This window comes from Prionailurus viverrinus, chromosome B1 (assembly GCF_022837055.1).
Source record: "Prionailurus viverrinus isolate Anna chromosome B1, UM_Priviv_1.0, whole genome shotgun sequence".
NCBI classification, from domain to species: Eukaryota; Metazoa; Chordata; class Mammalia; order Carnivora; family Felidae; genus Prionailurus; species Prionailurus viverrinus.
Window position 1 is genome coordinate 109,086,912 of NC_062564.1, and position 27,337 is coordinate 109,114,248.

General features: G+C 34.6%; 1 protein-coding gene across 1 annotated transcript in view; it reads left to right on the forward strand.

The window, feature by feature from the left end:
• Nucleotides 1–27,337, forward strand: part of LOC125163264 (bifunctional heparan sulfate N-deacetylase/N-sulfotransferase 4-like) — a 427,047-nt gene that overhangs the window by 257,062 nt on the left and 142,648 nt on the right. Inside the window, exon 4 of the mRNA XM_047854786.1 lies at nucleotides 23,780–23,867. Coding sequence (XP_047710742.1) covers nucleotides 23,780–23,867 — 88 coding nt within the window. The remainder of the gene's footprint in view (nucleotides 1–23,779; nucleotides 23,868–27,337) is intronic.

Sequence of the window (27,337 nt, forward strand, 5' to 3'; positions counted from 1 at the left end):
TAGGGACACCTGGGTAGCTCAGTCAGTTCAGTGTCCAACTCTTGATTTCAACTCAGGTCATGATCTCATGGGTTCTTGAGTTTGAGCCTTGAGTTGAGCTCCATGATGACAGGGCAAAACCTGCTTGGGATCCTCTCTCCCTCTGCCCCTCCCCTGCTCATTCTCCCTCTCTCTCTCTCTCTCTCTCTCTCTCTCTCTCTCTCTCTCATACTCTCTCTCTCAAAATAAACATTTAAAAATTATTATTATTGTAAAGAAATGTTAAAAGATATTTGTAAAAATCAAACACAATACAAGAAATAAAAACAAAGGCGTTCCGATTAAAATGAATGATTGGGAAGACACGTTTGGAGAATTCAAATAAAACTCACACAGAAAACTCACTCATCACTTAACATCATTTAGTCTCTGATAGTATTTGTCGACCTAGAAGAAATACATTGGGATACACAAAATGACTGTACTCGTGTCTAATGCAGATGCTTATTAAAATTAACATTGTATTGCAATGTCAGAATTTCAGCATTATATAAAAGAGTTGTCAAAATATTTTCACCTTTCATTACTGCTGAATGAAAATAGCAGAGGTATCAGTTTATTGGAAGTGAATCAGTACAGATTATTGTGATCTAGTCTCTTCCTAATTTAAATTAAAATGTATGTCAACGTATCATTGTAAATATTTGATCTACTGATTCCGTGTTCACAGTTCCTTTAACACTAATAAGATAGCTTTGACTTCATCTGATTATATCATTAAACAGACAATTTATAACTGCTTAACTCCCTGCCTAGTTTAGAAGAAATTAGGAAAAAAAATAGAACCAATAACTTAAATGCTTCTTTGAGATTCTAGAAGAGGAACTGTGTGAATTAGAGCAAACAGTTCAGCACACATTTTAGTCTCTAAATTTATACTTCTGGTACCACTTCAATGATCTGTAATAGTTACAAATCAGACAGAATTTCAGAGACTTCGTGAAGTGACCTATTCCAAGAAAAACAAATAATTTCTTCAGAGATTTGCTGCTGCTGCTCAAGAAATCTTTGGAGATTTTTATGGTTTTCTCCATTTAGCTTGGCAATTTCTGTTTAGTTAATCGTGAATACCTAGTTAGTTCTAGTTTGCTGATTAATTAACAGGAAAAATGAAAGCCATTAACTTTTTTTTTTAACTCTGGGAGTTTATTTTTTACAAAATTAAAATGTTCTTCAAGTTTCAATTTTATTCTTGTTGTATCATCTGATTATCTAACCTAACTGGCTCAAATATCCAGCTACATAAAATGGCTCAGTAACTAAGGGAAACATGGAGTATATTTGAACATGATTCCCTATTCATCTCTGTCAAGTAATGGTAATTGCAGCTGCACTAGAAATGTCTTCACCTTGGGGCTATGAAATTTGAGCACCTAGCTCCCTGTAATTGATTTCCATCAGTTCCAAACACTACCATCATTCATTCTGTGCATATTTATTGAACACTCTATGTTCCAGGTACTGGTTTAGCCTCATGGGATACATTAGAGTACAAAGAAAGAAAGATTCCCTATCCTCATTTGAGCCGTGCATTTGGGCAGGAGGGCGAAGACAGTTTAACGTATATAATAAATAAATAAATTATATGGTATTTTGAAGGTGTTAAATCCTATGGAAAATAAAGAAAGTGTAGAGCAAATTAAGGGGTCCTTAGTGAAAGTTGGAGGAGGCTCCATTATTAAATAGTGTGCTTAGGATTGGCTTCTGGAGTAGGGGAATTTTGATGGATGTCTCAAAGAAAGCACCTGAATTAACTATCAGTATTGCTTCAATAAACCAAGGATCGTATTTTTCCATGTGAAAAACAAGAAAATCATTGCTAGCCAAGTAAAAACAATTAAAAAAAAATAATTACATGAAATGAGGCAACACAATTCACATTACATTTGAAATGCGAATTATATTGACTCTCTTACCAAGAGTTTCTTTCCAAGGAAGAGATTAGGTCACAGTTGTTTTGTTTCTAAATAATAACTTCATCAGATTATTTTTAATGTATTCTATTTTTAAATATTGTATATATTTTTATTTATTTATTTATTTTTAAAATTTTATATATATTTAATGTATTCTAGCACATATTACAAATTAAGGTTTTAGAACAGAGGAAAGAATCTGTTAATGTATAACAAAAGGAGCCAACACAAGGGCCCCCACACCTTTGAAGATATCGTATTAAAGACTGACAAAAAGCAAGGAAGTTTGAGGTAAAGCCAAATAACTCAGGCATATATGTACATTTGCTTTTGTGGAACTAATATAATTATACATTCTAGAACCTGCATTAGCTCAGATGATTCTTTGTTGCCATATAACAACAGCAACAACAATTTACAGTTATTAAAAGCTTATTATATACCACGCGTTGTTCACATGTGGGAGCATTTGTTCACATGTGGGAGCATTTTGTCACATATGAGCATTGTATGTTACTTCAATTATTCCTTCCAACAAGTCTAAGAAGTATTTAACACCCCAATTTTACAGATGAGGAAGTTAAGAAACAGAAGGCATCATAGGCTAAGTGGTAGAGCTCATTTTGAACCCATGCATATTGACTTCAGAGCCTGAGCTCTTAACTATAATGTGACAATGTCTCCTATCAGAAGTTTGGGTAAGCATGGCTCCAAGGTGAATTAAATGCAAGGAAATGCATTAAGATGCAGGGGGGAAAAAGTATTAGGACTCTGATTAATATTCATCTAAAATAAGAAAGATATTAACCTAAGATATTTGGTAGAGATGATATTTGGTAGAGACTGCCGATTATACATAATGCTAATAACTCAAACAGAAATGAGCAGCAGGAAAATGGCACAGGAACATTTCTCCCCCTTCTTTAGTGCACCCATTGTCAGTCAAGTCACACTAGAGATTTCAAACAAAGATCTTTAGTCAGATCTGACCTATTTAGTCACATTCCTTAACATTAAGACATTATAATTTTTGTTAGCACCAACAGAGGTGTTACGCTTTTCATAAATGGAATAAAATAGTGTTCATTTCATTTGCTTATTTCCATTTTGCATATTTTATAAAGCACATAAATTATAGGAATGCAAGTATATAATGTATAAAAATAAATGTCCATATATTAAGAATGCATTCTCAGAATATTTGCTGGTCATTGTGAGGACACAGGTCTAGATTATCAAAACAATTAGCATCACAAATGGAAATGGATTTTTATTTTAAAATTAACATTAACTTACTTCTGTAATTGACATACTAATTAATAGGAATTAAACATCCATACTTATAACTTTTAAATTATGCCCTTAAGTGTCTGAATGAATCTCACTGTTTCAAGCTTCATTAGTTATAACGATTTTTTTTCTGTTCTTTTATAAAAGATTATATTTGAAATATATGTATGCATTTATGCAAGAACGTCATATGCTTCATTCATTTTCAGGTGATTTTAACTCAATTAAAATATTTAATATTAACTCTTCATTGATGTGCCATTCGCACTAGTTCTTTCCTTTAACTTCATTATCTGTCAGTGAGCTTTCTCTATTTCCTATTTCTTGCCATATAACTAAATCAACAAATCCTGTTTTCTTCCTTTAAAAGATGCTACCACTTGTCTGAGAGTCCTTTCCATTCTTTGCTACCACCATCTAAGCTCTTAAAGTCCAGGTAGATACTATTTTAATAACTTCTTTTGTGTTGATCTCCCCTGTTATGCCCAAACCCTACATAACAACCATGATTTATCTGTTCACAATTGCCAGATTATTTTAATTTTAAAGATTAAAGTTTTTGAAGAAGATGTATTTCCAACCCTCTGCAAAAAAATCATTGTGAAGTAAATTCTCCCACTTGATTCATAGGATCATCTGCCCCACCGATTTTTAAGTTTATTTATTTATTTGGAGAGGGAGAAAAAAAAAAGAAAGAGTGTGTGCACATATGAGGGAGGGACAGAGAGAGAATCCCAAACAGACTCCGTGCTGTCAGCGTAGAGCCCAACATGGGGCTCAATCTCAGGAACGATGAGATAGTGAACTGAGCTGAGATCAAGAGTCAGATGATTAACCGACTCACCACCCAGGCATCCCTCTGCCTTCCCTACTTTATATTGCACCCTTTGGTCTGCTCATTCTGCCTGTTTTCCTGTACAAGACAATAATGCCAAGACCCTTTTGAACTTTCATTGCACTTTTTGATAAATATTTACATTTTTCTGCTTATTATTATAATTACTAAGATATATATTTTCCATCATATTGATTACCCTTGAGGATAGAGACCATGGTTTACACATTCTATAAAAATCTTTAGCAACTTCTAGCATAACTGCCTGCTCATAAATAGTCAAAATTAATATTTGATGAGGAAAAGTACTCTAAAATAAAGCAATATTTTCCCGGTTATTTAGAATGGGTTTTAACATGTTTCAGTCCCTTAGAGGCCCTGATATTCTTTACTTGTCATTGATCAATATATTTGAGAAAACATCAGCTAATAGAAAATTGTTATATATGGGGAAGCTACTTAGAGACATCCCCAAACAGGGGATGCAGGAAATTTGACAGTTTGTTGTGTTATGAGAAATGCAAAAATGAAGTATATTTTTACAGCCAGATATTTAGGTAGTGGGATATCATTAACATAACCCAGTTCTCTCCAAAGTTAGAAAAAAGGAGAAGATAAACACAATTTATAAAAAATGCTCTAGTAAATAATTCACCTTTTTGCATACTTTCTCTCTCACATTTCCCAGAATTGTTTCTTTTTTAAACTACATCAAATATCATCGTTTCTTCCAAATCTGCTTAATCATTTACTTACTGAAACCTTCTCTGATCAACATTACCCTGCCACTCTTTGCCTTAATTTGGATTCACTAAGCATTTGCACTGACATGCTCCCACCATATCATTCTACACTGCTTTTTATACAGTTTTATTTTGTTTGTTCAAAAGAAAATTACTTGTTCAAAATTATAATTACCTAATAATTATAGGAACAATTATTTTTATTTATTTTGGTTCCTACTAATTCCCTGGAGCAGTTTCAAGTATATACTAAGTATTGCACCAATACAGGTTTTATTGACCAGGGATAAGAATTTGATTTTTAACAGGCAGAACTCTATATCAAGAATTTTTGAGATTATACCAAAGTATCTTAACAAATTGGCATCAATTACTGGACCAAATAGCAGGGTCAAATATGGCTTTCAAAAATGGGATAGATGTAGGATCATAATTTTAACAATTTCCTTAAGATTTGCCAACAGACAGTGGCAAAAGAAGATATGGAATACAATACAATACAATACAATACAATACAATACAATACAATACAATACAATAAAATAAAATGACAAAAGCCAAAACAATGACAACACCAAATGCTGGGAAATATGTGGAACAACGGGAACTCTAATTCATTGCTGGTGGGAATGCAAAATGATACAGTCTCTCTGGATGACAGTTTAGTGACTCATTACAGTACTAAACATGTGTACCATACCATCCAATCAGTGTACTTCTCGGTATTTTCTCAAATGGGTTGAAAACTAATGTCTACATAAAAACCTGAACATGAATTTTATAGCGGCTTTATTCAAAATCGCCAAAATTTGGAAGTAACCAAGATGCTTTTTAAGGTCAATGAATAAACCATGGTACATCCAGATGATGGAATATGTTAAACAACAAAAATACAACAGAGTACATTTAAAGATGAAATTTGCTTTGCTCAACAATTTATGAAGTGGGCAGCATCCCATGTAGCAATAGAAAGAGCTCCATCAAGCTGTGAGAAAGGAAAGGTTTTTAAGGATGAAAAGGGGATAGTATAAGGAAATTATTAGCAAAGGATGCATAATGAGGAGGATTGCCTCATGAGTGCTGACCAGGTAATTCCAGGTTGTCTGGTTAAAGATTACGTTCCTGGGAGAGGCTGAAGCCGCAGTTTGGTTAGGTGTTAAGTCTTGGTTTGCTAACATAGGGTTTAACACAAGATTTCATTTGGGCCCTGCTGTCTCCTTTTTAATAAATATTATTTAGCAATAAAAACAATGAGCTATTAAGCCACAAAAATACCTATAGAGGAATCTTTAATGTATATTGTTGAGAGAAGTCAAACCAATTGCTAAATACTGCATAATTCCAACTAAATGATATCCTAGAAAGGGCAAAACTACAGTGACAGTAAAAAGAATAGTAGTGGTTGCCAGAAGGAGGAGGAAAGAATGAATAAGTGGAGTGCAGGGAATTTTTAGGGCAGTGAAAGAAACTATTCTTTTTTTATTATTACTTTATTTATTTATTTATTTATTTATTTATTTATTTATTTATAAATATAATTTCTTGTCAAATTGGCTAACATGGAGTACATATAGTGCAGTCTTGTTTTAGGGGTAAATTCCCATGATTCATCGCTTACGTATAACACCCAGCGCTCATCTCAACAAGTGCCCTCCTCAATGCCCATCACCCATTTTCCAATCTCCCCTGCCCAAACCCCCCACCCCTGTCAGCCCTCAGTTTGTTCTCTGTATTTAAGAGTCTCTTATGGTTTGGCTCCCTCCCTCTCTGTTTGTAACTACTTTTTCCCCTTCCCTTCTCCCATGGTCTTCTGTTAAGTTTCTCAAGTTCCACATACGAGTGAAAACATATGATATCTGTCTTTCTGTGCCTGAATTATTTCACTTAGCATAATACCCTCCAGTTCCATCCACGTTGCTGCAAATGGCAGAATTCATTCTTTCTCATTGCCAAATAGTATTCCATTGTATATATAAACCACACCTTCTTTATCCATTCATCAGTTGACGGACATTTAGGCCCATTCCATAATTTGGCTATTGTTGAAGGCATTGCTATAAACATTGGGGTACAAGTGCCCCTATGAATTAGCACTCTGTATCCTCTGGATAAATTCCTAGTAGTGCTATTGCTAGGTTGTAGGGTAATTCTATATTTAATTTTTTGAGGAACCTCCACACTGTTTTCCAGAGTGGCTGCACCAGTTTGCATTCCCACCAACAGTGCAAGAGGGTTCCCATTTTACCACATCCTCACCAGCATCTGTTGTTTCCTGAGTTGTTCATTTTAGCCACTGTGACTGGTGTGAGGTGGTATCTCAGTGTGGTTTTGACTCGTATTTCCCTGATGATGAGTGACATTGAGCATCTTTTCATGTGTTTGTTGGCCATCTGGATGTCTTCTTTGGAAAATTATCTATTCATGTCTTCTGCCCATTTCTTCACTGGATTATTTGTTTTTCAGATGTTGAGTTTGGTAAGTTCTTTATAGATTTTGGGCACTAACGCTTTATCTGATATGAAACTTTTCTACATGAAACCATAATGGTGGTAACATGACGTTCTATATTTGTCAAAACCCATTGAATTTAGCACACAAGGAGCAAATGTTCATGTAAACTACGGATTTTAGTTAGCAATAATGTGTCAATATTCACTCATCAGTTATAATAAGTGGGGGATCTGTGCAGGGGTATGTGGAAGAGAGGATAGATGGGAACTCTGTACTTGCTAAGTGCTTCTGTAAACCTGAAACTGCTCTAAAAAAAGAATGTGAATCTTAAGCCAAGAGGACCCTAAGGAGACAATTAAATGTAATGTGGGAACCTGATGGGATACTGAAATAGAAAAAAAGAAGTTAGGAGGACGCCTGGGTGGCTCAGTCGGTTAAGCCTTGGACTCCTGATTTCAGCTCAAGTCAAATCTCCCTGTTGTGAGATGGAGCCCCGTTGGGCTCTGTGCTGGGCATGGAGGCTACTTAAGATTCTCTTTTTCCCTCTCCCTCAGCCTCTCCCCAGCTCACGCTTGTGCATGTGTGCATGCTTGTGCCTGTGTGCATGCACAAGCTCTTTCTCTCATTCTAAGAAAGAAAGAAAGAAAGAAAGAAAGAAAGAAAGAAAGAAAGAAAAATTAGAAAAGAAAAAAAATTAGGGAAAACTGAGAAAATGCAAATAAAGTATGGACTTTGGTTAATAACAATGTATCAATATTGGTTCATTGATTGTGACAGATGTACCGTGGTAATGTAAGATACAATAGTATTGGTATGTGGAAACTCTCTGCACTATCTGCAATTTTCTGCAAATCTAAAAATATTCTAAATTAAAAAAAGGTAGGTGAACAAAAATATTTATTTATCATATGCTGTAAGTCAGGAGCAATGCTGGAAATATAGAAAGGTACATAGTAGAATTAAACATAAATTTATTGAAAGTATATGTTTAAATAAAAGTATATTTATATATTATTAAATTTTTACATTTTAAAGAGCAGTGTAGAAGACTAAACAATCCATCTGTGGAATGTGTATGTCATCAGAGCAAAATGAAAATATTTTGGATTTTAATGTAAGCACACTATTTGTTAAATGCAAATGTTCCATTTAATTGTTATGCTCAATGTCTTGGTTTCATTTATATTAAAATTTACATAATTAGCAAGTTTTTCATAATATCTGCTGTGACAAAACTATATATCATTTAGGTTCACCTCTCTCCTGTGGTTAGAGATATGCAATTGCCTGCAAATGCAAGTAACAACTGACATCCCCAGGAATTTCAGTTTAGCAGCTAGTTTCCTCTGAATATACATTTTCTTTTATCTCATGCTAGGTGCACTTATTCCCTAAGATACTGAGTTGTCTTTGCTTCACTTTCTGTAATAAAATAGTTGAGATCAGTTTTTCTTGGCTCAATTAATATGACATGTGTTCTCTGAACTCCATAACTCATTGGTCATGCAAAAGACGAATCTTCCTCCTGCAGCCGTATTGATCCACGTGGCCCTTTTGGTTAGGAGTAAAGCCTCTTTAATTACTTTGGCTGACTTTCATTTTTTACAAAGTCTTAGGCACATTAGCTATCATACTGTAGTGTTCTCATTTGTCTTAAATTTAGATGCACCTTGGTCTCCTGAGATTGATTGACTGTCTGTATTTTTGGGAAGCCACCGCCTACCCCAGCCTACACTAACTCTGTTTAGCTTAGAAATCTGAAAGAACTATCTCTCATCTTATCCCAGCGCTTGATAACCTCTTCCTTTTCCTTCACCAGAGGTGTTTTGACCTTTAATTAAAAGGAAAATTTGTTGTCTTCCTTTCAGAAGACAGCAAATAATGAACTCATTAAAATGAGGTTAGTGTTCAGGCCTTAGAGCAGTAAGAGTTGAAGTCTCATTAGCAGCTAACAATGCAGAACACAGCACATAAATAAACCTAATATGGCACAGCCAAATGCCTCTGTGCATTAAATTTGAGCAGAATCAAATGTTTACCGTCAATGATGTCTAGGGCATGAAGTTTTAATGCACTTAATAAAGGAAAGCAAATTGCTTCCTATTAGCCATGAAATGTTACCACAGAAAATGCCCCCAAAAATGTATTATGTAAATGTGGGATATGTTAGTAATTAACAAGGATATGTAGAAAAATATCTGCCTTGCTTAATAGATGCAGCAATTAAGAAGAATAAAGATGACTCAAAATCTCTAAAGGTAATTCTAGAGATTAATGTAAAATAGTGCAGAATGTGAGAATAAGATTTTTTTAAGAGACTTTATTTCATATGTGACCCAAGGTGAGAGATATTTGCAATGTCAAACGAAAGAGTCAGTTAATAAAATGAAACTTCCCTGTAGCTGATTAAATATCTTCTGGGAAAGACATTCCTTAAGAACTTATTTTAAAGAGCTACCGTATTTCATCTACAGAAGCAGGAAGACTTTGTTTCAACAAATTGTAATACTTTGTAAGTTGTTTTATAATGCTAAATGATCCATAGTTAGTAAAATAATAATTAGGAGTTTTATTTCAACAGTTCAGTGAACGAGCTGAAAGTATAAATTCTTTATAACATCTAATACCCATACATCAATATTTACATAAAAGTAGAAAGATTGGTAATGATATGCTCTTTATTCTTCACATTTCAGATTTTTAAAATAGGGCTATATATTTGTGTCAATATTACATTTCCTCTGCATTTAACACATATGTAAACTACTTCTTAAATTAAAAATTGTGAGAGGGGTATTTTCACCTGATAATTTGTCCCATCATTTTTTGTCTCTAGAACATTTGAAAAAGCTTCCTTTCATTACACACTTCTTGAGCTCTTATGAAAACACAGCAACAAAAAACACTCTTTGGGCCAAAATTTTAGTTGATCAGGGACACTCACATTACATAGATGAAGCCGACTCACTCTGGGGGCTGAAAGATACTGGATAAATGATACTCTGTGGATTTTGAGGAGAAATTTCACTCCTGGAGAGTAAACGTAGCTGCTAATTTCCAGTGTTCATCTACTAGCCCAAATCTGAACAGATCCAAGAATCATACCCCACATCCAATTCTTTCACAACTTGCATTCAATTCATCATTTGACATTTACAGTCCCAGAACCTTTATCGTCACACTATATCCCAAATCTAACCACTTTCCTCCTACTTCACCACCCACTAGAAGATACTCCTTTCTCATTTGGGGTACTTGTTTCTCTTCTAAACGCTTCCTCTTCCATCCTTGTCTTCCCTTTACCTGGTCAACTCTTCATGCACTGGCCAACAATTCAAAGTGTGATGAACATTATATCTCTGCTCAGACCTCCCTGGTGGCTTCCCAGTACACTCATCTTATTGTACCATGATATTAATTTATTTGTTTATTGCCCGTCTCATTGACGGGAAGATATGCTCCTAAACAAAGTCCTTTGTTTTGTTCAAAGCTAAATCTCTAGTACCTAGAAACAGCTGAAATACATTAGCTATTCAAACATTTCTTGAATAAGTAAATAAAGTAATATATTACATTTATTTGAGAATCTTTCTTAAAATTACCGTAAAATTCCCTTATAAAAAATATGTGAAATGTGGAAAAGGGCAGTCACTCTAAAGGATACCATTTACATAGAAAATATTTTGACTATCGCCTTCTTTCATTGGGAAATGAGAACTGTGCTGGAAAATGTTACCATTAATACGTTTTTATTTTGTTGTTCTCTTTCATGAGTACCTCACTAGTTTGCCTTCAACTACAGGAAAGCAGAGTTGGTAGACTATCAGATGATGTCAAGCCTGTTTTGTTATGAATGTGAATTATAATTAGGCTTTAAATAGGATTGAGCTTGAGGAGGTGACAACAAAATCTCACAGGAGCTTTTTATTTTTGAAACCCGTAGTCTTTGTCAGAGGGAGAGATTTGCTAGAAAATGATTTGTCTACCAAATACAGGAAAATCCCACCTTAAAATATTATATATACCATAAATTGTGGTATATCTTAGTTATGATTTCCATAACCAAATCATGGTTCTATGCAGATAATGACATATGTTTTCATATTTATAATAAAACCTAAAAATAAGCATATCTTTACCTTCCTAGCAGTATAATGAGAAGATTCTATTACATGTGAGCTTAAACAATATATACTTTAATGCTACAACTGTATATACATTTTTGCATGATTTGATATTTAGACTTTGGAAATTATTTTTATGCTATGCATTTAAATATATATGTATCTGAATGTGTTTTTGCAAAATGTTCAAATATGTATCGTATGAAAAATTTCCAAAAATTTATAAAATTGATCATGAAAATTTTAAATAATGCAGATTTATTCAGATGTGGTAAAATAACATGAAAATAAAACACAGAAACATTTTCACATGCAGACTATAAATCTCTAACATTTATATAATTTTGTTTATATAAATATACTTATTTATATTTATATATATAACTTTTAAATGTGCAAAATATATTAGCAAGGGCTTGGGCTTAGGAGACTGCTTGGAAGATAGAAGTGGCTCAATAAAGGCTTGCTGAAGTTTAGTTCTTTATGGAGACAAAGTTTTTGGTATTTACTTAGAGTGAATATGGTCACTACAGGTGGTTGCAACTACAGTTTTCTCATTTTACCTGTTAAATAAACTCATATTTGTTAAATACTGAATTTTTGTAGTTACAGTGGCTAAATTAAAGATGAATTATCAGTATATTTTCAATGCTATTATCAGTAATAAACTTTTTACTTGTTTTCTAAGTCATCTAGGGGATATTCTTGATTTTTTAATTTGACACTCCTATCCTTAAATCCAAATATATCAATATTCTAATCGAAAGATACTTAATGAGTCTAAGTAGAGGCATCTGGGTGGCTCAGTTGGTTAAGCATCCAACTTTGGCTCAGGTCATGATGTCACGGTTTGTGAGTTCCAGCCTCACATCAGGCTCTGTCTGTGCTAACAGCTCAGAGCCAGGACCTTGCCTCAGATTCTGGGTCTTCCTCTCTCCTCCTCATGTACTCACGCTCTGTCTCTCTCTCTCTCTCTCTCAAAAATAAATAACATTAAAAAAATTTTTTGAAGAGTCTAGGCAATTAAGTTATTATTTACCATATTAACAGACACGGATAATGATGATTTTGCTATTACATGTAGCCTGTTTATTCACCTATTACCCCAAATATGCATTTAAAAACCAGATATCCTTTTTATTCAGAAAGAAGACATATATTCATTGTGGGACATGAAACATGTATTTATCAGCATGTCACCTATCCTATATGTGTTCTCCAATATATCAATACCCAACAAGATCAATGACTCATCTTTGTTCAAATCACTTACAGATTCAGTCAATTGAATCATTACTGCACACAACTGTTTTCACCATTATCAGCTTTTCTTATTTACTATTGCTTGCTCTGTCCTGATGGTAACTGCAGTTTGACAGAATTCAATCTATGAATATACCAAATAAAAGTAAAGCAAAGCTTTCATTCTTTTAAATTTATTAACAGAAAGACAGTAGTAAAGTTAAAACGGATGGTTTATAATTTCAAGCATAGTATAAATGAGATATCTGTCATGAAAGGAGAAGTTTGTCCATTGGAAAGGTCATACAGACTTTAACCTGATATTCATTTACATTTAGGGTAAAGAGAAATTATGAATGAAACTACATAGAAGAAGGAAAGAAACTATACCTTCTTTTACCTTTTTAGGTAAAAACCTGCATACATCCCCAGATACTGTCAGTAATATATCCCCTACTCCCACGAGACAGGAATGATGGAAATTGACATTTTCTTTCTTTTTAATGTTGAATGGCTGTAGAGATAAAATTTGAAATTAAAATCCTGAATTTTATCTGCAGAATTCCCTTTCTCTGGCTTCAGGCCTTTTTTAGGAGAATTATTATAGGACCAACATGGCTGCCATGGCTATGGCAAGAATCTCTTAAGTCTGTCTCCAAGACCCTAAAAATCTGACACAGAGCTCAGGTGTATGCAAAGTGCACTGGTAAAAGTAAGGGGAATTCTATAAAACTGGGAATAGAAAGTATACTTTTGTGTGCTGAAGAAACATTGTGGAATTATTCCAACACAATATTTAATCAAATAATGATACAATATAGCTAATAAGTGAATATCTTAACAATGAAGAGATTCCTAACCAGTATGTGAGCAGGGAGTATTTCTAGAGATAAAGTTAGAAAAGTCAATTACAACACCAGCCAACAATTATTGAGTAGCTGTGTTGTACGAATATTGCTGTAAGCTCACCCTGGATGCATACTGAGTAGGAGAGAGGATAGGGAATGAGAAATGGAGATTATAGCCACCAGCAAAGGCAGAAGCAGGTGTCCTAAGAAACAGTGCTAATACTTGACCTTGATTAAAGAGATAGTTGCTTCGGAGGCTTTCATGTTTTAAGGCCTAAAAAATAAAATGATAATTATGCTGAGAGATTTTTTAAATCTTTAAGTAAAAAGTATTTTTGTTAATGAAACAACTTAATAGTTGCCTTTAATAATTTCTCAACAAAAATAAGATGCTCCAAGAAGTAATATCATGTTTATCAAAAGTGTAAATTCTATTTCTAAATACTTTGCACATTTCTGTAATATTAAGGAATTGCTATTGATCAGAACTTCTTTAGGGATATCCTGCAGTAATGGAAGAATCCTCCTTTCTTTAGGTGGCTTACAAAGAGCTAAGTTATTACATGATTGAATGCACACAGAATCACATTTTATATAAAATCACAACTATTATATTCTGCAACTTGCATTGGATACTAAATAGGAAACTATAGCATGACTCCAGGAGACACTTCTACTTCCTAGGAATTAGCTATCCACTTAATGCGTTTTCCTAAAACCGTATGTAGCACATTTAAGCAAGTGGGAGTATGTGTTGCTAGCTAATAGTTCAGAGGAAAAACTAAGGTAAGCCATATACAAAATTATTCCTACTAGAGAGTGTGATATGTTAATGTGAATTAAGAACCTCTCAAGAGGCACCTGGGTGGCTCAGTCAGTTAAGTGTCCGACTCTTGATTTTGACTCAAGTCATGGTCTCATTGTTCATGAGGTCAGATTGGCCCCCTCATCGGGTTCTGTGCTGATAGTGCAGAGCCTACTTGGGATTCCCTCTGTCCCTCTCTCTGCCTCTCCCCTGCTTGCTTGCACTCTTGTGCTCTCTCTCACAAAATAAACAAATAAACTTTAAAAAAATAACCTCTCAAAAGGAGTATAATATAGAGTGTTTCTAAACATTTTGAACATGGAATTATTTTTTCATAGAATTGTTAAATTTCACAGACCTAGTGACTCCACAGATCATGGTTTGGAAAAAATCCTCTGTAATCAACAACTCTGTTTCACTCGTTAATTCCCCTTCTACAGTAAAATCATCCATGATGACTTGGTATTGAAGGCAGCCCAAACTTACACACTCCACAGTCTCCAAAGCCAGCTCTGAGACAAATGATTCTGTGTCTGTTTTAGAGCTTCCATAGCAGTACAAAGCATTTCTATCAAGTTGGCTCCCCAACATAGGAATCAGGATTATGAAAGTGATTCAGGTTACATTTTAAAGTTCCAACCTAAAATACATAAATAAAGAAATGAAGTCGCAGCCTGACACAATGAGAATTTGCACCAATTCAGTGCAGATCCTTACTGAGAATTGTTGGAAATATTTTGCATCATAAACTACTTTCCACCCACCCTTACCCAATAAAGGTTTGATTTTGTCAGTTTGCTTGTGTTGTGTGTTCATGTGCATGCTTCTCTCAACTATCTAATTCCTGATAATTCCTGAAGCCGTCTTTTAGTCCCTGAGTTTACAATGACCAGTTTCATTCCACATCCCCAAAGAAGTCCTAACATAAGGTAGGTAGTATCTCACTATTACTCTATCATGTACTTGAATACTTTGGCTTCAGGAAAATAAGACAGTCATTTTTGTCATTATGTCATAAAAGGCTTTAAAGGGAATAGTTATGTTACCCAAACCATGAACTCTGAAGTTATAATATATTTTTATCTTTTTATAACAAAAAATCTTGTAGGGCATGATAGAGACTTGGAGCAAAATTTGTAGGAAAAGTAAATTAAATAATATAATTGAAGGCCAAGTTTAGAGGAAATAACTTTTTTTTAATATTTATTTTTGAGAGAGAGACAGAGACAGAGACAGAGAGAGAGCATGAGCAGGGGAGGAGCAGAGAGAGAAGGGGGCACAGAATCCATAGCAGGCTCCGGGCTCTTGAGTTGTCAGCAAAGAGCCCTATGCAGGGCTTGAACCCACGAACCGTGAAGTCATGACCTGAGCCAAAGTTGGATGCTTAACTGACTGAGCTGCCCAGGTGCCTCCATAGAAACTAACTTTTAAAGGAGAATACCAGTGGTGCAAATAATATTACCTGAAGGATCTTATGGTTCATATTTGATTCAAATTTTTTGATTCAAAATTCCAATCAATTAGGTAGAACATGAAAAACGTGGAAACAGAACAGAACACACTCATAGTTTGAGATGATCTATACAGACTGAAAATGAGAATACAGTTGGAGAGAATTTGGGGCTGATAAGAACTGGGCAGTGTTTCACCTTGCTTATGGAAATTTTCTGATCCCAGGGCAAATGCAAGACTGCTAAGCAGAAAGCAGAAGCAGAAGTTCATATCACATACTTTCACAATTAACTGAAGTCAAAATGACTTCGAATTCTGTCAACAGAAAGCTGCCCAGACCACTTTACAGTAACAAAGTTTAGGGGACAAGAAAAATCCATCCATACCCACTGGGAAGGAATTCAAAGTCACATGGAGTGATTTGCTGATGTAATCAAATGCAATTTACAACACTATAAATGCACTTCAAATTTAATGATTTATATAACCTTCATTGTGTTCTTTGATAATCAAGCAGAAAATGCAAACTCTTCACATACGTGACATGAGTTAATATTATTTTGCAAGGTCAAACCAATTTTCAAATTTTCTCTTCTCTTTGCCAGTACCTTTAATCGGCATCAGTGTTTCACCTTCCAGCATGCAAAAAGCACTCCTTATGCTATATAAGACTACTCCCCTTGCACATATATACATTCCTTGTGCAGTTAGTTCCTGAAGTTTACCCTCCAGTTTTGGATAACAAAGACTGAAAAGCAACGGTGCTGTATGACTTTAAGGTATCTTTCCTGTTAGGGTTGATGCAGAGGTTTCAACAACATAGTCATCCTGTTGTGAGAAAGAATGTTTAGTATAGCAGTGCAAGTATTGATTTTTCCCTCAAAACCTTTCCCAATTCTCCGACATCTGAATGTCAGAAATCTGAAGCATTAATGAAATTACACTTCCACGTCACTTCCCACACCAGTCCATCAACATTACACTACTTTCTTCTATTCCCAGTACCTCCAGGAAAAGCCACGCCTTTATTTATTTATTTATTTATTTATTTATTTATTTATTTTTCCTTCCTGGAACTACTACAAAAGTCTCATAACTGATTTTCCTGTGTTTTGCTCCAGTTGTCCTACAATTCCTTCTCAGCAATGAGCCAGAAGATTCCATTTAAAATGTAAAATCATATCTTATGTGAGATGAAGTAAAGTGTGGTATATTAAGATGCCAAGGTTTTTTTTTTTTTTTCAACGTTTTTATTTATTTCTGGGACAGAGAGAGACAGAGCATGAACGGGGGAGGGGCAGAGAGAGAGGGAGACACAGAATGGGAAACAAGCTCCAGGCTCCGAGCCATCAGCCCAGAGCCTGACGCAGGGCTCAAACTCCTGGACCGCGAGATCGTGACCTGGCTGAAGTCAGACGCTTAACCGACTGCACCACCCAGGCGCCCCATGGATGCCGAGGTTTTTCCTGACACTGAGCCTTGTTCTCACTGTCCCGTTTGCCTGCAGCACACAGTCCTCCAGAGCCCTGATTTGGGCATGGCTGGCCTCTCATTTTTCATGCCTCAACTAAATTGCCACTTTTTCAGAGAGGCCTCATAGATCATATTGCTTATCCTGTCGAAATTCAGGCACTCTGTGTTAGTTTCAATAAGAGCATATACTACAATTATTTTTGTACCACTAATTACAGTTTGCAATTAAATAATTATTTGGTTGATCTGCCTTGTGTATCATGTTTGCCTAAACAGAACCCAGTTTCTACGAGAACAACAAGCTTATCAGTTTTGTCAGACATTTTCTAACTCCTTAACATTATGTAGCTTTTTTAGCCTCTCTGTGCCTTATATGCCTCAAAAATAGGGTTAATTAAGGGATCACAGGGAGATTTAAATTTTTTTAATGTTTATGTATTTTGAGAGAGAGACAGAGACAGTGAGTGAACAGGAGCGGGGGGCAGGCAGAGAGAGAGAGAGACAAAATCTGAAGCAGGCTTCAGCCTCTGAGCTGTCAGCACAGAGCCTGAAGCGGGGCTGGAATCCAGGAATGTGAGATCATGACCTGAGCAGAAGTTGGCCACTCAACTGCCCCAGCCACCCAGGCAGTCCATGGGATCACAGGGTGTTTAAAGAGATAATCCAAATAGAGTGCTTCTCACAGGGCCTAACACATAGTAAAAGCTCCATTATTATTAGCATTCTTTCCTGTGTCTTTAGTAACTAGAAGAGTGCCTAAAACATAGCAGGGATTTAATTATTATTGTTTCAATGGATGGATGAATTAATAATGGCACAAGGAGGAAGAGAGCCCAAAGGTTGAGCTTCGGATCCCTGGTTTCCTGGATACTTAGGCAAGAGATGAGAGATGGGAGGACAACACTTAAGTGATGACTAGGAAGATGAGAGAGAAATTGTTCTGAAATACCATAGTGTTTTTCTACTCAGCAAGTTGTTCTTCCATTTGAGTCTGATTTCAGCAGAAGGATCCCCAAACCCCACACGTTTCTCCCCACAAATGGTCTCCACATTTCTTCAGTTTATAATTACAAACATTCATTCATTCTTCCTTAGTTAACTCTTCCATTCCATAATCACAGCCCAACTGTTCAATGTGAAATACCGTGGAAGATTTGGCGTACTGGTGTAATAAAATTCTGTCAGTGTATAAATTATATCAGACAATTTCCTCTTTGAGTAGCAGTAAGCGATTTTAAAAATGAGACAGCAAAAGAGAGAGAGAGTAGGTTTCTGAAAGAATACAAATCGCTTCTAAGGGAAAGGAGATGAACAAGAAGAGAGGCAGAGACTATCAAAGGCATAATTCAAAAGCTTCATACTTTCACCCTGGGTCAGCCCTATTCATCTTCATTTGTACATTGACAAATAGTCTGCACAAAAGTGCATGGACTCCTGAGTCATTTCATCCTGGTTGGTCACACAAACTTACTGTAGTGGGACCTGAAGTTATTAAGGTTGGACCAAGTGTTAAGGCAAACATGCTCAATTTGGGCCCTCTCCTAGTGTTATGTGTCTAGGCCACTTGAACTTTCCACGAAGCATTTTTTTCCACCTGGACCATAAGTATAGAGGTAACCTCTTCTGATTCCCACATCAAGATCTTATAAGATAACTAAGATGACACTTTCATTTAATTATTGGATATATTAAAAAACTGTACAAGACAGTTGAAGGAACAAAAACTATCACCCTTTTGGGTTTGATTTGAAATTTTGGAAGTATAAGGCTATATCAATATATGTAGATAGTCATATCTTATGTGCAGTTACGGAAAGGGTTAGCCTGAATATCAGAGTAGGTTAAGACATAAACAAAATACCCCCCCAAAAATAAATATTTTTAAAAATTTAAAAAGAGGGGGGGGCGCCTGGGTGGCTCAGTCAGTTAAGCATCCGACTTTGACTCAGGTCTTGATCTCACCGTTCGTGAGTTTGAGCCCCGTGTCGGGCTCTGTGCTTACGGCTCAGACCTGGAGCCTGCTTCGGATTCTGTGTGTGTCTCTCTCTGCCCCTCCCCCGTTCGTTCTCTGTCTCTCTCTCGCTCTCTCAAAAATAAATAAATATTTAAAAAAAAATTTTTAAAAGGCATAAGCAACATAGTTTGAAATTAGCATAAATATAAATAGTGCACTAACTTAATATTTCCCAAAGTTCCTTGATGGTTACAATCTCCAGCTTGAAGCTATAAGAATCACTATTAAATTTACAGTTTCCTAGGTTCCATTTTATACTCCAATTCAGAATTTCCAGAACATGGGCCTGGGAAAGTTACTTTACAAGCATTCTGGCAACTCATTTCATATGGGTAACCTGGAAACAATTGCTTGACCCTTTTTAGAAGCAACTAGGGTCTCTGATGAAATACACAAGCCTGGACCTTATCACATAAAATTAAATCAATAACTTTTCAAGTGGGAATCCAGAATTGACAATATTAGCAGCCTTTTTTAGAAAATTTTATGCACAATAAAGTTTGAAAACCATTGTTTTCTTTAACATTTTGCAGTAGGGCCAAGTCAGACTTGCTTTATTAAATACTGAGAACTTGTTATGATAGCATTATGCAAATGTAAGTAATATCTATTAAAATAATGAATTGTTGCCTTTTCTTAAGTTGTATATATTTATTCTCTTTAATATCTAGTCAAGTTCCTTAGTAAATTCTTCCAGATAATGCAAAGGAATATCTTAAAGCTGTATACATATAGATATATTTTTTTTAATGTTTATTTTTGAGAGAGAGAGAGAGAGAGAGAGATGGGGGGGGGGGCAGAGAGAGAGGGGGATAGAGGATACAAAACAGGCTCTGTACTGACAGCTCCAACTCAGGAACTGTGAGATCATGGCCTGAGCTGAAGTCAGATACTCAACCAACTGAGCCACCCAGGTGCCCCAAAGCTGTTTGTATTTCTTATGAGATAAACTATTAAAGAAAATAGCAAGTTTATTGTCTAAACACTAAATATATTTCATTTTACATTTATGTTCAAAAGTTAGTGAAATTTCCTCACAAAATATTCAGATAAAAAAAGCTTATCTGTAGCTACATGTTGTTTCCTAGACTTTACAATTTGATTTTTATCTATAATTGACACATATTACTTCCACTTTATAAACAAGTTTTTCCAAAAGTTTTTTTTAGTTTCATTATATTTCATTTATTCACAATTTTATATTTGTCTTTTCTTATCTAACATTTCTTCTGACACTTTACACTTCCTCTATTTCTATTCTTTACTTTTTCTATGTTTCTTCTTTAATTTTTGTGGTTTAACATTTTTTTTCTTTTAAGCTTATTTATGATTTTTATTTTTAAAATTGGACTATTTTATTACTCATTATTATTTGTATCTCTCTTCCTTTATCATTGAAAGACCATGGACATTTTCTTTCCCTGAATTTTGGAAGTTAAAGAACTTTTTTATACTGAAATAGTCAGTCATGGAATCTTTCGGGGTCTGCCTTTTTAATCTATCTGTTTTGTTTTACTTATAGAAATTGTAATTTTTACCCCACATTAATCAAAATTACATGTTGGGAGAGTATGACTAGACAATTCTATTTCTTTCAACAATAGAAGGGTCTGCCAGATTCTTCATAGAGTTATTAGTACCACTGGAAAAAAATCCATCTGTCCTCGCTTCTGTGAGCTTATCTTACTAGGTAATCTATAATATAAGATTATAAAGCATCCATGATATAAATGTCCTGGTGAAATGTAGCATCTTATCCATATTGTTCTGATATCATTTAATGGTATGGTCCATGAACCATGTTTATCATTTTACCATCAGAAATATGTTACTAATAAAAATAAAGGAAACTAATTCAATGGAATGCCTTCCACATTTACAAAAATATATCTAGCAATAGGGAATATGTAAAAATAAGTAAGGTTTGATTGACTTGAAGATGCTTATAGACTAGAAGAAGTGGGATATAAAGTGATGTAGTAAAGAAGAAAATAATGTAAGTCTTAAGAAAAATAATTTAAGAACTTTGGGAGATAAAAAAAGTAAAAGCTTTGAGGCATCAGGGCAGGCTTCATACAGAAATGGCATTTGGGCAGAACTTTAAAGAATGGATGGGTTTGGGGAATGGGATCTGGAGCAGCTGGAGACTAAGCAAAAGGAACAGAGTAAGGAAAGGCACGGAGAAATATAGGAATGGGAATAGATCCAGAGGACAAGGTGATTTGGGGGAAACAACAATACATGTAGCTTAATTGGAAAAGTGGAGGCACTAACAAATACCTAATAGGTGGGGAGAGAATGACACATTGAGTGCTCATTGACAGCATTTATTGAGTTTCTACTGTGTGCCAGGCATTTAGCTATATACTTGCTACAACATAATCCCCAATAATAGTGTGAAACAGGTATTAAACATTATCCCATTTACAGATAAGGGAAAGAAAGCATTAGAGAACTGAAATGACCAACAAGGCTGAGCCATTAATTGAATGGCCTCCTTGACCCCAAGGGTGAAGTGCATTTACTGCCTCTGGGATGTTAGCATGATTGCAGAATGTAAGGCAGATTAGAGGAAGATAAAACTGAAGGGTGGGAAGGTTAGCAGACTATAGTGTTTTAAAGGCCCAAGAAAAAGACAATGGAGGTGTTCCTAAAGTGGTGGCAAGTTGATTGAGGGAAAGATACATTGTTTTATGTTTATTGATTTGATTTTGATTTATTTGATTTATTTTCCCCTAATAAAGCATTGAAAATGTGAGCCCACTCCATCAGTATAAATTAAAATCCCTTACTGGTCTATCATAACATGCTCTAGATTTCTTTGTAGAACTTATCATGAGTTGTAATTATACATTTTTCTGACTGTCTATTTAAATTCTCTCTCCCTCTCTAAGCATTAAAGTCCTAGGTTAAAGGGACTATGCTTGTTACACCCAATATATATACTAAATATATGTATCCACCTACAATAAATATATAGTGATTTTAAGATACTGGAGAACTAAATGCAAAATAATGACTTCGAGAACCCAGAGGTAAGAATTGGAAGGGGATTGGAGTGGTAAGGAATACAGGGGAAAGGAGAGTGTTTTAAAAAAACTAATTGAAGTTATGGAAGCCCAGGGATTGTGCATTGAATAAAGTAAGAAACCCAGAAAAAGAAACTTACTAAGATAAAGAGATGCATGATATTTTCAATTTAACACTGTATTCCACAGGATTTACCAATATGCTTGACTATATATTTCAAAAGACTTTATTTTTAACTCCAACTTCTTTTTAGTATTTAGGGTTTTTTTTTCTTTCTGAGAACTTTTAAAAAATATATTACATATAACTGAGTCAAACTAAATAAGCCTATTTTTTCCTTTTTCTACTTAATTCATAATATTTAAATAAGATTGGCCAGGATTACATGCAATGTAATGTAACCTAGGATAACCACTGATTATGTAGTTATCAACCTTTTAGTTATTCTTTTATCTAATTAAGCTAATTTGCAGGAGAGTCCTCTTAATTCTGGAGGAGCAAATAGTTCCACAAATTTTAAAGCAGATACTTATCCACTGTGACTAATACTCGAGAATTGTCTAAATTTCTGTTCACCTTAACATATTGATAGCAGTAACCAAAAATTGGTCTTACTAATATGTCTAGTTTGAAATGAATTTTTCATTTTCATAAGAACAAAGTAAGTCCCCTTTAAAAATCCATTTAAAAACAGGAAAAGCATTCTGAATCAATAAGCAAACTAAAAAGCCCAAGGATATGAGAGTTCTGAATTATGCTACATATGTTGGCATAGGAATAATAGCAGTTTAAGGATTGGCAGAAAATTTACAGGACTAAATCTGACTCTAAGATTACTATCAGTGTGTTCCTGTCCTGTCTACAAATAAGAAATTAACATAGAATAATTCCAGATACAGAAGATAGGCACATTTTTCCACAGTTGGAAAAATTTTCTTTATGGAATTGGCTATTTATTTTCTATCTGTCTTTGCCTGGTTCATATTTCAAGATTTGCAATCAATATAAATTATACATTTCTCTTTAGTTTATATGGTTGAGAACCCAAGCTTTTAACGTAATGATTATCCCTTATAAAATGATAGGGGAGGTAGCACAGTTAAATAAATACTGAATTGCAACTCAAACAAATATTACCTTTCCATTCCTTACTAACAAATTAAAGACTTGTCTATATCCAAAAATTCTAAAAATTTTCTCCCAAGGAAAAAAAAGTGTAATAATCTGAAATCAAGAAATGACTCACACGGAAATGAAAAATGATTTCAGTGCTGTGTGTTTAGAGAATTGCCTCTCAGCAACTTATAATGTGCTTAGGGCTTAACTGCTTCATAATTTGGTGAACTTCAATAAAAATAATAATAGTGATTATAATACCTGAGATATGAATCAAAAACCCAAAAAGCAACAAAGCCCATACTATTTTGTTTCACTCATGCATACACATTTGAAAAAGAGGCATCCCAAAACTTCATATTTATTTTTCTAAAATCATGTTAATTTCTTATTTATTTCAGGCATTACTAGAGACTCAAAATTTACTGCGCACTCAGGTTGCAAATTTTACCTTCAACCTTGGATTTTCAGGGAAGTTTTACCACACAGGTAAGAAGGAGCTTTGTGTTCTCAGGAAGCTACATATAAATAGGAGAGAGGATTTTAAATGTTTCATAAGTAGGAGAAATAGAATATCTGGACTGATTATGGGAAAAACTTGGATGCATTATATGAGTAGCCAAATCCAAAATCAATGAGCTTGTTTACTTTGGCAAATACTGTTAGAATCAAGGGCAAAAGAGAAAGAGAACTGACTTTTTCAACTCAGTAAAAGAAACCAAGATCATTGTTTAAGTTGTGACTATGCATCTTGTCTCTCAGCGTGGTCCAAGTAGAAAGCATAGTGATGATGATGATGATGATGATGATGATAATGGTGATGATGATCATGATTATGGCAATAACACTCTAATAATAATAATAATGGACAGTGTTTTTAAAAAGTCAGATAGTCAAGGTGACAGACATTTTTGTACATATTATTTTCCTTTGGGAAACACCTGGTGATAAGAGAGGAATTTTGTAGCCTCAAAGAAAATCAATAGAGTCTAAGAGTCACCTTGCTTAATTTACCTTCCCTTGCAGGATTTTTCCCTAAAAATATTACAATAATTTGGCCCAACATGCATTAAAACCATCATAATAAGGTTTGTATTTCTTTCCATCTCTATCCAGCCACAGTTGCACTTCTGTTCAGTGTCAGCTTTTAACAAATTCTTAAAATGTGATTGGTGTTCATGCACTACTCTATGTTCTGATATTCCTCACCTCTCTACCCACCGTCATCTCCAGAATTTGACTTTTATTTTCTGAATATCAGCATTCTAATGTCTGGCACTAGTATGGACAAAGCTATGTTCATAGAGCATAGAAGTGACTATCTTGTAACAATGACAAAAATAGCACAAAATGGTGTGTTAGAGTCTGTATTAGGGCAAATACATACTATCTGCTCCTATTTCTGCATTTGTGATTTTGCACTGTCGTTACTTCATAGTATCTTAGTGAAAACATTCCATAGTATTCTCTATGCATGCATGTTATTGACATTAAAAATATCCTGTGCAAAGGTAGTCTTTAATGATCATAAATGCAGCTCATTTACCCAAAGAAGCTTTTTAATGTTTACCCAAAGAGGCTCAGCATGGTTTATTAGAATATTGAAGCAGCAATGTCTTATTGGCTTTTATTTAATGCTTTTTCCCTCCCGCTTTGAAACATGTAAATCTGTTTAAAGTAATAGAAGGAAAATTAGTATTTAGGCCAGTTGATAAATCAAATGATTGCATATTTTAAAAGGACATTTTGCAGAAAGAGATTTGGGTCATCCTATCTGCACAAGCAAAGCAATTCCAGCTTACAATTTTGAAAATAGACATAGTTTTGTAAATCTTCTTCAAAAGCCCCCTCAAGAAATGAGTTCAGGCCTAAGAAGCTCTGACTCTGAAGTTATAAAGCAGATAACTCTAAAGGCTATATCTATTCACACAGGGGGAAAATTATGGGATTATTTGAAGTTCACACACAAACAATGCTATTTTGTCTTAAATAGCTAGATAGTACAAGTCAAGCCATTCTTTTGGTTGAAATATATCTGGATAACTGCCTCAGGTCTTTTATTTACTTTTCATATTCAGACCTATTAAACCTGGCAGACATTCACAGAGTTAATGCTGATAGCAGGTTATAACACTTCCCATTTCTTCTTTATGATCCTGAACATGTACACAGTACACATCCACTAGGAAATGAACAAGACACTAGTTAATATCACAGGGATAGTTGTTGGAGGAAGGTACAAAAAGTCATTTTAATTATATCTTTTAAAAAGACCTTATTGACTCCTTATGTTGGTACTAACCTAACAAAAATAATGGAAGAAATTCTATTCTGTTATGTTGTGTTATGTAGTAGTACACTTTAGAGACCATACATTTAGGTTACACTTTATGAATGCATGTATATATACACACATGCATTCCTAAATCCCAGAAGTTTACTTTCCTTCACGTGAATATGAAACTTTCATTGATTGGCATCCATTGAATCATTGAAGAGCAAAAATAAATATTTTGTATTTCAAAAGTGCATCTTACTTACTACGTTAAGTAGTTATTAATTTACCCAAAGATACCAAGGTTTCCTCTAGGATGGAATAACATGGTGATGCCCACTACAGGGAGGTCATACCTTTATCTTATCTAGTCACGTTCTTATATGGAGGCTCAACTGTATGGGAAAAAGTTTGCAAATCAGGGAAGTGCTTTCCTTATACTTGCACTCTGCTGTGATGTGTAACTATTAGAAGATGGCCTTGTCACAATGATTGTCTCTGTTCTCTCCCAGGATGTTCTGATTTCCCAATGCATGAGGATGCTGATTGATGAGCCTCATTGTTTTGAAGACATTTAATCACATATGCCCAGTGTAATAATGATAGATTCTTCATTTCTTAGACTGCTTCACTTATTTGTATTTTCCATGTATTCTTTCCTGTTCAGTTTCTCTGTCCTTCACGTGCTAAAAACAATCTCACCCAAAAAGGACATATCGCTAAGCATTCCCTAACAGTCAGCCACTCACAGGTGCCAAATTGAAAGAGGAAGGACATACTGTTGATTAAAACGGGAAAAAAAGTGTGGAGTTTGAAATAAAGAGTTTTAGTCTGGGAATATGTAAATCTTGATTGGAATTGCACAATGAAAGCTCGATTAAAGAATAAAGACATTACAACATTAAGATGCCTTCTAGGGATAAAGGGCTATAAGTATGATTTTTCATAGGGCATAATTTCTAGTGACAATTGTCACTCTTTATAATTAATAATAAATTAATATGATTCAATCAATTACTCCATGGATATTTGTGAATTGTGTTAATATTTTTAATGAGAATTCATTTTACAAAAATATAGATCCTTTATATAAAACTATTACCTTTCAAACATGAAAGTAAAAAAAAGGTATTACAATCATTCACTTTTGTTTGCTTTTAGTTTTTGATTTTTTGTATAAAGTATTGGTTCAAAGAGTAGGTATTAGCAACAGATTGCTTTTGTTCAAATCCAGACTTTGACATTTACTAGCTTTGTGAACATAAACAGGTTATTTAAACTTTCTTTGCCTCAGTTTCTGCATCTCCAAATGAGAAGAATAATAATATCGCCCTCATCTAGAATATGTTCTAAGTGCTATTTTTTTTTTTTAATTTTTTTAAAAAAAAAAATTTTTTTTTTTCAACGTTTATTTATTTTTCGGACAGAGAGAGACAGAGCATGAATGGGGGAGGGGCAGAGAGAGAGGCAGACACAGAATCGGAAACAGGCTCCAGGCTCTGAGCCATCAGCCCAGAGCCTGACGCGGGGCTCGAACTCACAGACCTCGAGATCGTGACCTGGCTGATGTCGGACGCTCAACCGACTGCGCCACCCAGGCGCCCCTCTAAGTGCTATTTTTTATTACTATCACTTTAAAAAGTATTTTTATATAAGATCAAATTTTATCAAAGAATTAAACTGA